The 14297-nt window shown below is 30.8% G+C and overlaps 1 protein-coding gene across 1 annotated transcript in view; it reads left to right on the top strand.

Moving 5' to 3' along the window:
- Positions 1 to 3599: 3599 nt before the first annotated feature.
- Positions 3600 to 14297, top strand: part of LOC107457104 (cytochrome P450 18a1) — a gene marked incomplete in the record, with an annotated part of 13842 nt that continues 3144 nt past the window's right edge. The window contains 6 exon segments of the mRNA XM_071181469.1: positions 3600 to 3911; positions 5916 to 6043; positions 7021 to 7127; positions 8716 to 9017; positions 10063 to 10175; positions 10987 to 11242. Coding sequence (XP_071037570.1) covers positions 3718 to 3911; positions 5916 to 6043; positions 7021 to 7127; positions 8716 to 9017; positions 10063 to 10175; positions 10987 to 11242 — 1100 coding nt within the window.

Raw genomic sequence — 14297 nt, 5'->3', positions numbered from 1 at the left:
TTTAATATTATGGCCAAGAAAATTTTTCAGAACGAAAAAAATGTGTTAATTGTGCAAAATTTAAAAACTAATCTCAAGAAAAAGTTGAATTTTATTTTTACAGAGAAAATGATGCAAAGTTTTCATAATATCTTTGCTTGTGATCTCCGAGATCTGTGCGCATATATTTGAAATTTTTAATTTGAACCTCCCATTTATTTTAAATATCAAAAGAAAATTTTTAACATAGTATTAGGTATTTAATCTTTGTTTCTAAAAAAAATTTTATTATCTGGAACAAAAATACAATTTTATTATGCATTTTTATGATTATTATATATTTCTACGATAATGATGATTTTTATGACTTTTTAAATTTTTGCTACTATTAGGAAATATTTATTACTCTTTAAATTCTTATCATTTCTGTTTTTGTTTTCTACGAGACTTTGGAATACCAGAAGTTCACTTGTTAGTAAGAATATGAAGTTTGAAGAGCCTCAACATGGCTTTGAATTCTTATCAGATAAACATTGACACTTCTGTTTTTAATCAGGTTTATGTCTGTTATTGCTAAATCATTATGACGCGATAATTTTTTTTGATATTTAACTTTTTATTACACAACTAATGGCTTTCTCTTTCTAATCAATCTAATTAATTTTTCGTATTGGAAAAATATACACGGAGAAAAAAAACTCTTGTAAATTACCATACTGTATGGTTATGGTATTTTTGGTGAAACAAACCATAATTCTGATAGTAGAAACAAAAAACGGTATTGAAGCAATGCATTTCATAATTTTTCCGTCCATATGATAGCATTTAAGAGGAAATTCTGGTTTTCAAAATTATAGTTCTTATTACCACACATTTAGTAAAAAATACAAATCTTGAAAGAAATTTTAGCCGAACAAATTTTTTTATGCCATGCTCTAAAAGTTTTTTTTTTTTCAAGTGTAACTTGAAAATTAAGCGATGTATAAAATTAAGCGATGTATAAAATTTATGCGATGTATAAAATTAAGTGATGTATAAAATTTCATGAGATATTAAGCGATGATATTAAGCGATGTATAAAATTTCATGAGATATTAAGTGATGATATTAAGCGATGTATAAAATTTCATGAGAATAAATTCAAGTATAACTTGAATTTATTCTCATGAAATTTTGTACATCGTTTCATTTATTATCATGTATTCACCGTAAAAAATTCCGGATCAAATTATGATATAATATTCCGGCAGTTTTGGCGCATCATCCATAAAATCCCTTTTACTGTAAAATCCATTGTTGCCTTAAAATTTGTTTTTTTCGTAAAATATTTTACCAAGCATTTTACAGCAATATTTTTTTACTGAGAATGATTCAGTGATTTTATGGTATTTATAACTGTAAAAATTGCAGTATATCAGAATTTTTTGTTCCGCAACACGTTCCGGTAAAAAAGTACTGGCACCCTGAGTGCCAATTCTTTTTACAATAATTTGATCCGAAATTTTTTACACTGCATTTAATGTTTCTTTGTGTTGCTTCATGACGTTTAAAGACTGTTTCAGATTTCTATGTCTTTCTCTTCTTCTTAATACGTGTTTATTGTTTGCATTTCCTTCAAGTTTTCATTCATACTTTTCAAAAGTTGTTGTTTATTTCCCACTGCAGATATAAATAAATATCTGTTGTTGATATACAAGTTTGTTGTTGCATGCGCAAGAAGTAAGATATTATTTGTGGTTTCATATTTACTACATTTTTTGCTGCAATTATTAGGTACTCAGCTTAGCTATCTTATTTCTTTTAAGTATAATTCGATAACAAAATTCATTTCAAAATGCGAAATTCTCGTTCATTATGCACGTTAGTTTAAATAATGAATTAGAATGAAAATATTTTTTATTAGATATATCATGTGATATTTTTTTCAAAACCACGGACGCAACGTTCTTCTAGTTCCAAAACGTTTTTATTTATTTCCTGAAACATAGAACTGTTTGCTTTTGTGAAACCATTTTAAAATCTTACACCTTAAAATCTCATAACTCAAAATACATTTAATGCAATGTTTCAAATGTTTTAATTTATTCCCAGAAACGATTGCGAGAGCTTTTTTGAAAACATTTTAAGATCTTATGCCTTAAAATACTTTAAATGCTATGTTGTTCCAGTTTTAAAATGTATTTATTTATTCCCTGAAACGAAGCGTGCGCTTTTATGAAATAGTTTTAAAATCTTATACCTTAAAATACTTTTAATGCTCCAGTTTTAAAATGTATTTATATATTCCCTGAAACGAAACGTTAAACGAAATGTGCGCTTTTCTGAAACCATTTTAAACCCTTATATCTTAAAATACTTTTAAGGCAATGTTCTTTGAATTTCAAAATGTAATTATTTATTCCCTGAAACGAAATCTTCGCCTTTCTGAAACCATTTTAAAATCTTATAACTCAAAATACATTTAATGCAATATTTTCTCTGTTTTAAAACGTCTTTAGTTATTCCTGGAAACGAAATGTTCGCTTTTTTAAAAAAAAATTCAAAATTTCGTTCATTAAAATACTTTTAATACTATGTCCTTTCAGTTTTAAACGTCTTAGTTTATTCCCGGAAACATAGAAATTTTTACTTTTCCGAAACCATTTTTAAAACTTTTTTAAAATTTCGTTCATTAAAATACTTTTAATATAATGTCCTCCCAGTTTTAAACGTCTTAGTTTATTCCCGGAAACATAGAAATGTTTACTTTTCCGAAACCATTTTTAAAACTTTTTAAAATTATGTTCATTAAAATACTTTTAATATAATGTCCTTCCAGTTTTAAATGTCGTAGTTTATTCAAGGAAACATAGAAATGTTTACTTTTCCGAAACCATTTTTAAAACTTTTTAAAATTTCGTTCATTAAAATACTTTTAATATAATGTCCTCCCAGTTTTAAACGTCTTAGTTTATTCCTGGAAGCATAGAAATGTTTACTTTTCCGAAACCATTTTTAAAACTTTTTAAAATTTTGTTCATTAAAATACTTTTAATAAAATGTCCTTCCAGTTTTAAACGTCGTAGTTTATTCCCGGAAACATAGAAATGTTTACTTTTCCGAAACCATTTTTAAAACTTTTTTAAAATTTCGTGCTTTAAAATACTTTTAATATAATGTCCTTCCAGTTTTAAACGTCTTAGTTTATTCCCGGAAACATAGAAATGTTTACTTTTCCGAAACCATTTTTAGAACTTTTTTAAAATTTCGTTCATTAAAATACTTTTAATATAATGTCCTCCCAGTTTTAAACGTCTTAATTTATTCCCGGAAACATAGAAATTATCATTGAAAAAGTATGGTGAACTTCTAAGTAATTCACTCCTTGCGTTATTTACTTTACTTTCTTAAACTTAGTAAACTCGTTTTTCAAAGCCTAGGCGAGACTAGGTATCCAATTCAATTTAAAACATTTTTTTTAAAATTATAGTATAAATCTTATAGAGCGTTTGTAAAAATAAAAGAATAAACATATCGACATTGATAAGATATCGGTTTCCTAGTTTATTTCTCAAAGCAACTCTTTTATATAACTTCCTCTATCTCAATTTTTGATTTAAACATAAGATAAAACAAAAATTGCTATTCTTTTTCATTTAAAAAACAGACTAGTGATAAGATAAGTTATAGTCCATAAAGCTCCTATAAAAACAATAAATGATTGAATTGAAAAAATTGTAAAACAATTTTTAAAGCGAAATGGATATTATTTCTCTAGTATTTGCTGCTTTAATTATTTTCCTTACTCTGGCATGGCTTACCAGAAAAAAGTCTGATAAAAAGTCACTGCCTGGACCCACTGGATTACCTTTCGTTGGATATTTGCCATTTTTAACAAAAAAGCCATACATCAAGTTGCAAGAGCTTGCTAAAAAATACGGCCCAGTTTACAAGTAAGTTGCTTTCATTAAAAAATCCTCTCTTTTTTGTTAAATGAGAAAACATTTTTGAAAAAACCAATATTGTCAATCCTATTATGAATTATTAATTGTATAGTTTAATTGAAAATTTCAATATAATGCAGTTCAACTGACTTAAAAGCAAACTCCATTTTAGAAAATTTAGGCCAAAAATTAATCATAATTATTAATATTATAGATAAAATATTATTTTTTGTACAATTATTATTAACAGTGTATAAATTGCAATGTTTCAGAATTTTATTAAGAAAATTAGTTAAATTCCCCTTCAAAAATCTTATGGAAAATTAATTCTGTGCCAAATGGCTGAAAATTTAATCTGCGACAGCTCAAAACATTCTCATTGTCACAAAGTATAAAAATTGATAGTTTCCGAAATACGAAGCCTCAAACTATAAATAGTAATTCTCATGTCATTAGCATTAACCAAGAAAATTGAAGGAAAAAAAAAGCTAGTAAATGAACTTTTAAATAAGCATTGAAAGTAGTGAAAAAAGCTAGTAGCGAGTCAGAACGTCTAACGTTAAATGAGTAGCTCGCATTACACTGTTCGAATTTTCATTCTAAAATTATGGTAAAATAACTGGTCGTAGTCAGTCCATCTAATTAACCGCAGAGTTTTGGTAAATGATTTTTTGTACTTTCACGGTTTTGAGACCGTTTACAACTAGTATTGTTAAAAAGCCATGACAAAAGAAATTTAACCATACATTGTAGATAGCTCAGCAGCTTTATGGCAGCATTGATCTATGCGTGAATGAGATTATCGTGTTCTAATAACTCAGAGTCAAAAATTAGGGAGTGCAGGACTCAGGAAACTCTTCATGTGCTGAAGGGAATTGAGAAATTATTGTGGTGAAAACGTTCTTCCGTTCTTTCCGTCATAGAATTGAGCAGATTAGCCATTAGCAAAGGATTTAGTGGCATCATTAGGTGGGTCTAATTGGTGCAATTAAAATTCTGGCTGTTTAACCGCATTAAGTGAAAGCACTTAATAAACGATTTTTTCGCAATTAACAGTTTGAATACCATCTTATTTGTGGTTATTTTACTATTTTATTAGAATATGGTAAAATAACAGTTAAATAAATTGTTATTTAACTATTTTTTCCGAGAAATTTTTAACAGTTTACTTCTTTGCATTCATTTAAGCCAATAAGGCTGTACGCTTCAAGCACCTTTCACCACTGTAACCGTTGCCCATACCTCTTATGTTTGAGGCTTCGTATTTCAGAAACTATCCATTTTTGGACTTTGTGTCAATCAGAACTTATGCTCAAAATCTTTTGAATTGCTACAACGTATTAAATTTTCGGCCAATATGAAAGAAAGTAAATTGAAAGAGATTAAAATGCTTTGCGCGAGGTCCTTTGTGTTTTATGAATAAGTATAGCATTCATTTAACGATTGGGAAGATTTTTTTGAGATTGGAAATTTTTACGAATAGAAAGTTTTTGACCTGGCCGTATGCATTTTTTTTCCTTTTCACTTTATTTAAAACAAGATCCTGCTCACTCTAAAGAGATGGGAAAATTAATCGTTCATTTTGTAGTTTAGGAACTTAATTCAGCAGACAAAAGATAAAAAAAGAAAAATATATGTCTCATTGGAACACTCAAAATATTTTTGATACTATGGGTCGGTCTTAGAAACCATACTTGCAAAAGATACATATTAGCTTTTGAGTTACATTATAGAGAAAACCATGGAAATTTCCCTGTTATTCTAATGATCATTAAACACAAACCAAACTAGTTCCTTTATCATTTTATTATATATTTTGTCAGTGCTATTGAAAAATCAAGGAAAAAAATATGTATTTTCGTATTTGGCATTATGTTATGATCTCTGTATGTGGAATACACTAAAAAAAAGAAAAAACTAGAAGTGAGTAAATAAAATCGCATAGAATCTTGCAAAAGTAAAATTATTAATGTGTCATTATCTATTTGATTTATTCATTTTTAACTTGTTTAGAATTCGACTAGGCAGCGTGGATATACTTGTTCTCTGTGACTTTAATATTATAAAGGAAGCCTTTGCTGAAGATGCTTTTATGGGTAGACCAGCTGATGGTCCTTTCGAATTGAGTGACGAAACAATTAGTAAGTATTATAAACTTTAATTATTCAATATTGGTTTCATCATTTCATTACTACTTTTTAAGACGAGTAACAGCTTAATTAGGATTAAAAAAACAATCACATTCAGTACTTATTACAAATAGTTAAACGAGATTGTCTTCGTTTCTGAAGAAACAGTTTCCTGATCAATGCACCATTCTCCAAAATTTAGAAAATTAATATCTTCATATATTTGTGAAATTAAATCTCGTAAAAAGCATTCGCCTCAGATTCAAAATCTTCCACACACGACTCACTGCCAAACAAAAACTTTTCGAAGTTGGATTTAAGAAAAACAGTAATTCATCATTGAGAGTTTTTTTTTTAATTTAAAAAACCGATTATTGATAAATTTTTGAATATGAATGAAAAAAAAAATTTCTAACTGCTTTTTTCTAAATTTTTATATTTATGTACAAATATAATTTCGATGATCTAACATATTTTGTTAGTATTTATTAGACTGTTTTTTTATGTATTGGAAAATATTTGAGTGTAATTAAAGCATCAGAAAAAAATACATAAAAGGAACACCGGTGTCCCATCTGCGCCAAAGGGTAAATGGTGTAAGTCGATTAAAACGATTTAAAAATACGATATTTAAAATATAATTTGCGTGAGACCTGTTTGACAAGCAGACGCTCTGACAAAGAATTTCTGAAAAAATTCGAGTGGATCAAAGGTTCTTTAAGGATTAAGTTCTATCACATGTGTGTTCTATTGAATTATGAAAAAAAAATCAAGGATTTTTTGAAAATTCCACTAAGATACTCCCTCATAAATAACGTAACCAACCAATAGTTTAAATGAACATTATAAATTGTTTTTCATTGAATAGCTAAAAATACTTTTACAAAACCCATTTTTCAAAACCCTTTTTTTTACAAAAATATTTTTGCAAAACCCCTTCACTGTAAAAGGTACATATAATATCTTTAATTATCTCTAATCCTGTTTAGGAACTGGTGCTTTCTTAGGTATAGGATGGAAAGAACAGAGAAGGTTCTCATTGCATGCTCTCCGTGATTTAGGTTTTGGGAAAACCCGAATGGAAGCTCAACTTAAAGTAAACTCAATTTCATTGTTGTTTTGAATTAGAAATTTAAAAACATACTCCAAAAATAAAACTCTAATTAGTTCAGAAAAGAGAGGTAAAAAAGGATATTCTACATTAAGGATCTTCTAGCCTGTCCCGCGGCCACTATTGCTCCGCTGAGGATATTTTGGCGATCCGACAAATCATCTTCTTCAGTTTAAAAACAAGTACAAAAGACTGCAAAAAAACAATTAATTTAGATGATGTATATGCATAAAAGTTTGACATATTAGTCTGTTAAGTATTTTGTTTAGATAGAAAGAAGAAATAATAATTTTTAAGCTTCAACTCGATTCACAAAATTTTACTTTAAAATGGCTTTTGCAAGAATGAAGTTTCATGCAAGCTGAACAAATTGAGGTAAATAAAACAAGGACTTATCCGCAATGGCTTATAAATGAATCAGGTGCTGCAATACAGCAATTTCAGTTAATCAACTCATTTCAGATGCATTGCGTCTTAGTACACGTAATGGCAAGTTGAAAAAGTAATGAAGAGAACATGCTCAAAAAGGAGAATTATTTTTACGAAAAATAGAGTCATACAGCTTTTTTTTCTACTTTTTTTTTGCAACGAGAAAGCAGCGGTATGAACAAACATCATAATGAATTATGATACGAAACATACAGTTCAACTTATTATGGATAGTTTGAAGCGATGAAATTACGAAATCAAAAACAAAACTAATAAGCTAGCAATCAGTATTTTCCACAATAAATAAATACTTTTATGATAGTTTTCTTGTTGTATGCATAATGAATATAGTTGTAACAGTAGTTAACTTAATATGATCCAAGAGAAAAACTCAATTTCTAATTTTAACAAAAAATATTTAAGAAAAAAGCAGTAACTTACACAGAATTGTTATCCTTTTCCTGCCACTGATATCTTTTAATATTATCTAGCGCAGTGTCACGCTCGTAACCTCCTGAATTTAATACTGTGGCCCCAGAACGCAATAGGTAGATCACACCTCTACTCATCGTGATTCAAATTTCGTCAATTTCCGAATGAAATCTTAATTTAAAATAAACTTCATTTTATTGTTGCCTACATCAAACATTTATAAGTACACTGCAAAAAAGGTAATCGAATTTTTCTATTTTCCAAAGACAAGTTTTAGAGGGAAAGAAATAGAATTTCACTACACGTGCGTCATAATTTAGATTTCTGAAAAGCCTGAATAGAAGCTCAACTGAAAGTAAACTTCAATCTCCTTTTGCTTGAATCAATTAGTGGAAAGTATGCTGCAAAAAAGGTTTCGGTAGTTTTTTTTTCTTTAGTGGAAGAAGCAAAAGAAGTTCATGTTTTAAGTTTTGTTTATACCAAAATGAAAGCTCAACTTAAAGTAAACTTGATTTTAATCAATTTTTAACCTATCTTTCTATAATTTATAATAAATATTAAAACCATTATAAGAAACGACTTGTTTCTAAATCCACACACTCGACAAAATACTATTCGAGTATAAAAGTTATTTACATTTTCTTGTAAATTTTAACGAAATTGTTTTTCGCCAAAAACACAGCAATTAAATAAAAGACATTCTTTACCGTAGGAAGAAATTATTGAAATGTTAGAGAGAATAGAAGAACAAAGAAGTGAACCGATAAAAATATCTGATATACTTGCTTCAAGTGTATCAAATAACATAGCCTCTCTGCTTTATGGAAGCCGGATGAAATACGACGATCCGAGGAGGAAAAATCTGGACAAATTAATTGGCAATGTTGGTCTTTTGGCTGGAGCAGTTGGATGGCAAATGTTCTTTCCATGGGCCAGAGCTATAATGACATATCTGCAAATTGGAAATAATGGAAAACTGAGTAGAGCTCTTGAGGGAATAAAAGAATTTTCCAGGTATTCGAATCCAAAAAATTGCTCTTTCTTTTTCCTTCATTTTTTGAATGAAATTATTGCATATATTGTCATTTGAATTTAAATATTGATTTTGCCAATATATTTACTTTTATTTCTGGTTTATGGTTTTCTAGAACATGATTAAAATGAATATCAAGGAAACTTTTTAAGGTTCTACCGCCTATTCATTGACGCTCCCCAGCCCCAGAAGACAACCATGCAATTTTATAAGGCTTGGTAAACCATGTTCGCTTTGCATGCAACTAAGTTAAACCCATTTAAAATGTCTTTAAATGCATATAATCATAAGATCTAATAATTAAAATCTTTAAAACAAACTACTCATTAAAAAATTACTATTTTCAGTCAATAAAAAGTTATTAAATAAAGAACATTTAAAATTAAATGCTGAGTCGTTCATATCAATCAATAATTTTTGTGGATTTTGTCATTTAAAATTACGTGGTTTTAAATTGTGTAATAATTTTTATAACTTACTGTCCGAAAAACTTTTTGATCACTAGTAAATTTAAGAAACATGAGAAAACAAGAAAAAAGACGTTCAAATTTCCAAATATCCAGGCGATATTTCTAACAGCTCTCTCCTAACGAAACCATATTTTCCAGATAGCGACTTGAAAACAAAACATTCCAAGCATCCGAAATAAAGATATATTTATCCAGAGAAAACGCGTTTATGTAATTATTTCTTGACTTTAAATATGTTCTAAGTACATTGCTTATGGAATCATTAATACCGCGTCTTGCTATGTGAAAATCCTATAATTGGATTCAAAAGTTGTAATGTCTAATGGAGACAAGAAAGAAAACTATAAACGTTTTAGAATGTATAACATTTTTAAGATAAATCCTAGAAAACCTGCTTATGTTATTTGCATCACGTTGTCAAAGTTAAGCAAATAATTTTATTTATTCTATGAAATATTAAAGAAAAAAAACTAATTTACGATTAATACAATTTAAGCAAGAAGATAATTTGAGATTAGTTATGTAAAATAATAAGAATATCTGGTAATTATTTCAGGAAAGAAATGGAGGAACATGAAAAAACTCTAGATCCAAACAACATCCGGGACTTTATGGATAGATACATTATAGAAGTCAAGAAAAGAGAAGGACAAAATACTGGATTTCATAGTGAGAAGCAAAATTTCTTATTTCCATTTTTATTTACCTCTAGGAGAAATTAATTATAGAAATATCTACTATAGTTGAGAAATTATAAAGGAGTGGTAGACGATAATTTGAAATTTCGAGAAATGTTTTTATTTTTATTTTACCGAACAATTTACATAGACATATACAAATTAAATCAATTGGTATAAAGATCATAAAATAATAATTTTGAGGTTCTTTTTCTGCGAGCCCCATCCTAAATGTTAAAGTCATTTATCATGAAGATAGATAACAATAAAGCAAGCCTTAACTCACACTTCGTGTTACTCTACTTTTAAATTTAGGCATGTCATTTGTACCCTAAAAATTATTGCTTGGATGAATAAATACACATATTCAACGATGGAAGGAAAAGAGATGTATATGAAATGAATGATTGGTATTATTGTAGATAAATGTGCCTAAACTATCGCACAAATTGCACCAAAAATTTCAACCGTATGCTTTCCAATCAATATTGGTTTCTTTTCTATTCTTCCTAAATATTGCTCCAAATTGCACCAAAAATTTCAATCGTATGCTTTCCAATCAATATTGGTTTCTTTTCTATTCTTCCTAAATATCATATCAATCTCTATCGATGAAATAAAAAGTTAAGGTATAAATTCTTATCTAAAGGGTCATTTAAAATATTTTCAGCGAATATGGTTCCCTTTTCTCCAAAAATACAAAACATTATCCGATCGCTAATCCACAGAAAATCTAAATATAATTCCAATTTGATATATCTTTACAACGAAAAAGATTGTTCATAGCTTTGAATAATTTCTAGGGGAAGTTTTGCTGGATTTAGCTCGTGGATTCTTTGGAGCTGGCAGTGAAACGATTCGAATATCTGTAGACTGGATGACCCTGGTCATGGCGGGTTTTCCAGAGGTTCAGAAAAAAATACATATGGAGATCGATGACGTTATAGGACGAGATCGCTTCCCCACGTATGAAGATCATCTCCAAATGCCATACACCGAAGCTGCCGTATGCGAACTCATGCGATGGAAATCTATTATACCTTTGAATCTCATGAGATCGTAAGGAAATTTTAATCTTATTCTAAGAATATTAACTTTAAATGTGTTATCAGATGAATGAAAATTATTATTATTCGATTAGTACACCTTAAATAACTGTTATAAACGAGTTCAGCTGCTTGTACACAACTCCACAACATATCAAACTACACTGGTGTGCAAAACTTAAGCAACAAGTGTGTTTTTTCTCATAACTCTACAAGAAATCATCCGATTGACATGAAATTCAAATACGATGTACATTATTTTGTACTTAAACGATGGTAAAAGAATAATGGCGCAGAAATGAATATAAAGCTTAAAGTAGGGTATGGAACAAAAAAAGGCTTTGTTTGACATATAGTGGCGTTACACATGATTGCCTGAAGAAGCGTAAGTACAACTGGCAGATGTTCCCTAGTATGGGATATGCCCTCCCCTTACTGTAATTGTTGCTTGGCATCGTCTCTCCATGCTAAGCACCAGATTATCCTGGAGTTCTTGGGGTAAACGTCTCCATTCCTCCTTTAAGGCATTCTTCAGCTGATGGGTGTTACCAGGAGGATACTGTCGTGTCGCAAGACGTCTCCCTAATGCATCCCACACATGCTCTATGGGATTTAGATCTGGAGAGTAAGCTGGATAATCCATTCGTGTGATATCTTCACTTTCCAGTAGCTCTTGAACATTAGCAGTACGGTGTGGCCGGGCATTGTCATCCATAAAAATGAAGTCTGGTCCAATGGCCCCTCGGAAGAGACGCACATGGGGTAGGATTACCTCATTGCAGTAGCGGTCTCCAGTTACAGAACCTCGGTCGAAGATCTGAAGCTCAGTCCGCCCATTCAACATAATGCCATCCCAGACAACAACTCCAGGATCACCGTAACGATCTCTTTCCGCGATGTTATCGGGATGAAATCGTTGTCCAACCTCTCTCCAGATCAACTGACGTTGAGAATCGCTTGTAGCACTAAAACGACTCTCATCTGTGAAGAGGACGCGACTGCATTGATGAGGTGTCCAGGTTTCGTGTTCTCTGCACCACTCTAAACGGTGACGCCGATGGCTAACTTTTAAAGGTATGCAGCGAAGCCACCCTTGTGGAGGCGTCTGGCCACTGTAAATCTTGATACTTGTCGTCCTGTGACCGTGCTCAGTTGCTGAGATATGGCGCTCGCTGACTGAAAACGGTTTCTTTTCCCCTGGAGGACAATGTAACGGTCATCTCTTGGTGTTGTTTTCCTTGGACGGCCACCACCAATCTTCCGAACAGCTGTACCAGTAGTTTTAAAGGCATTCCAAGCACGAGAAACAACACTTTTGTTGATCCCGAACTCTTCAGCGACACTGGTCTCACTACGCCCCTCCTCAAGCTTCCCAATCATTCTTCCTCGAGTAAAGTCGTCTAAATGATTTCTTGAAGACATATTTCACAAAACAAATCACTTGCACTTGCAGCGAATGTCTTTAACTACGGTGCTCTTCATCCTTTTATCACAGCTTTGACCTGCGCGAGCCGACCCACAAGGTTTACGTACACTTACATCACCTACGGCGTTTTATTTCTAAAATTTGCATACAAATAATCTTTCGACTGAATTGCGTGCATATTATACTGCAATTTCATGGCTATCTTATACTTTGTTGGGAAGCTGCGGCCGAAAAACCACTTGTTGCTTAAGTTTTGCACACCAGTGTATATTAAACACAGAAAAAAAAATTCACGTATTTACTATTATTTACGTGGTTATAAACGCCGAGGTTCCTCTAGTATGTATTTTGAAGCACGAAACTATGTATTACTTGACACAGTTCGATCAAAGCAAAATTTACAGTTGAACTTCGCAAACATTTCCTAAGTCATAATAATAAATTTTTTAGTTAAAATTTTTGTATTTTAAATATGAAATCTATCTAAAATATTCTAAGAAACGTAAGTAGAAACGGAACTTATTTTAATGATTTATTTTAGATGTTATCGCTACTCATAGCTGGAATATAAATTATCACTGTCCTTGTATTTCGTTCTAAATTAAAAATGACGGAAAATCTGTTATACAAATGCGTGTGCTTTTAGCTCATATTCAGAGAACAAGTTTTATAAATTAGTTACTTCAATATTTGCCTTTAAACTACACATTTGTTTGGCAACTTATACGAATTCTATTAATATAATACTTTAAAAAAAATAATCTAATCAAAACTCTTGATTAGTCTGAAAGTCTACTTAAAGTGATCCATAGGATTCTCTCTAAAAGAATAAGATAAGGTTCTCTTTATATTGGAGAAACATTTGATTCTCGACTTGACATACCAACTTTATATACATATCCAATTTTACAATATATATGCATACAGGTGTAAGAATTTAAAAGAATTAGCAGACTTGGTCGATTATCTCCAGAACTACTGAACCGATTTTAATGAAATTTGGTATGTGCATACATTGATACAATATAAAACAAATAACCATTCAACAATTTTAATACACGTGCATGATTGTGCGTTACACTTGTTGGAGAAGAAATGAATGAAATTGCCACAAGATAATGGGGGCCAATTGCCACAAGAAATGATAAACTGCCTTATTTCAAGTATGAAATCATGCCGCAATGCCTGTATTTCTGTAAGAGGGGACCATACCCCCTATTAAGAAAAATTTAACCATGTAGGCACAAGATTTTAAAAAAAGCAAATTAATTTTATTCGTTGATCATTATGAGGGAATGGATATAGACAGAGTGACACAAAATCATCGTGCTCCTCAATAAAAGTTAGGGAAAATCTTGCAAAGAAAATTACATATATATATAGTATACACTGACTGTTGTTGTTGTTAATTTACGTCGCACTAGAGCTGCACAATGGGCTATTGGCGACGGTCTGGTAAACATCCCGGAGGATGATCCAAAGACATGCTATCAAAATTTTGATCCTCTGCGGAGGGGATGGCACCCCCGCTTCGGTAGCCCGACGACCTGCGCGCGCGAAGTCGAGCACTTTACGGTAGCACAGTTTAAAGGAGACCAATACCGCACACCCTCGGTCCCTGCGTAGACTGATCCAAGGTCAC

Source organism: Parasteatoda tepidariorum, chromosome 5 (assembly GCF_043381705.1).
Source record: "Parasteatoda tepidariorum isolate YZ-2023 chromosome 5, CAS_Ptep_4.0, whole genome shotgun sequence".
In the NCBI taxonomy this organism is placed as follows: Eukaryota; Metazoa; Arthropoda; class Arachnida; order Araneae; family Theridiidae; genus Parasteatoda; species Parasteatoda tepidariorum.
Note: the sequence above shows the minus strand (reverse complement) of the source record. Positions and strands in the feature narration are given on the sequence as shown.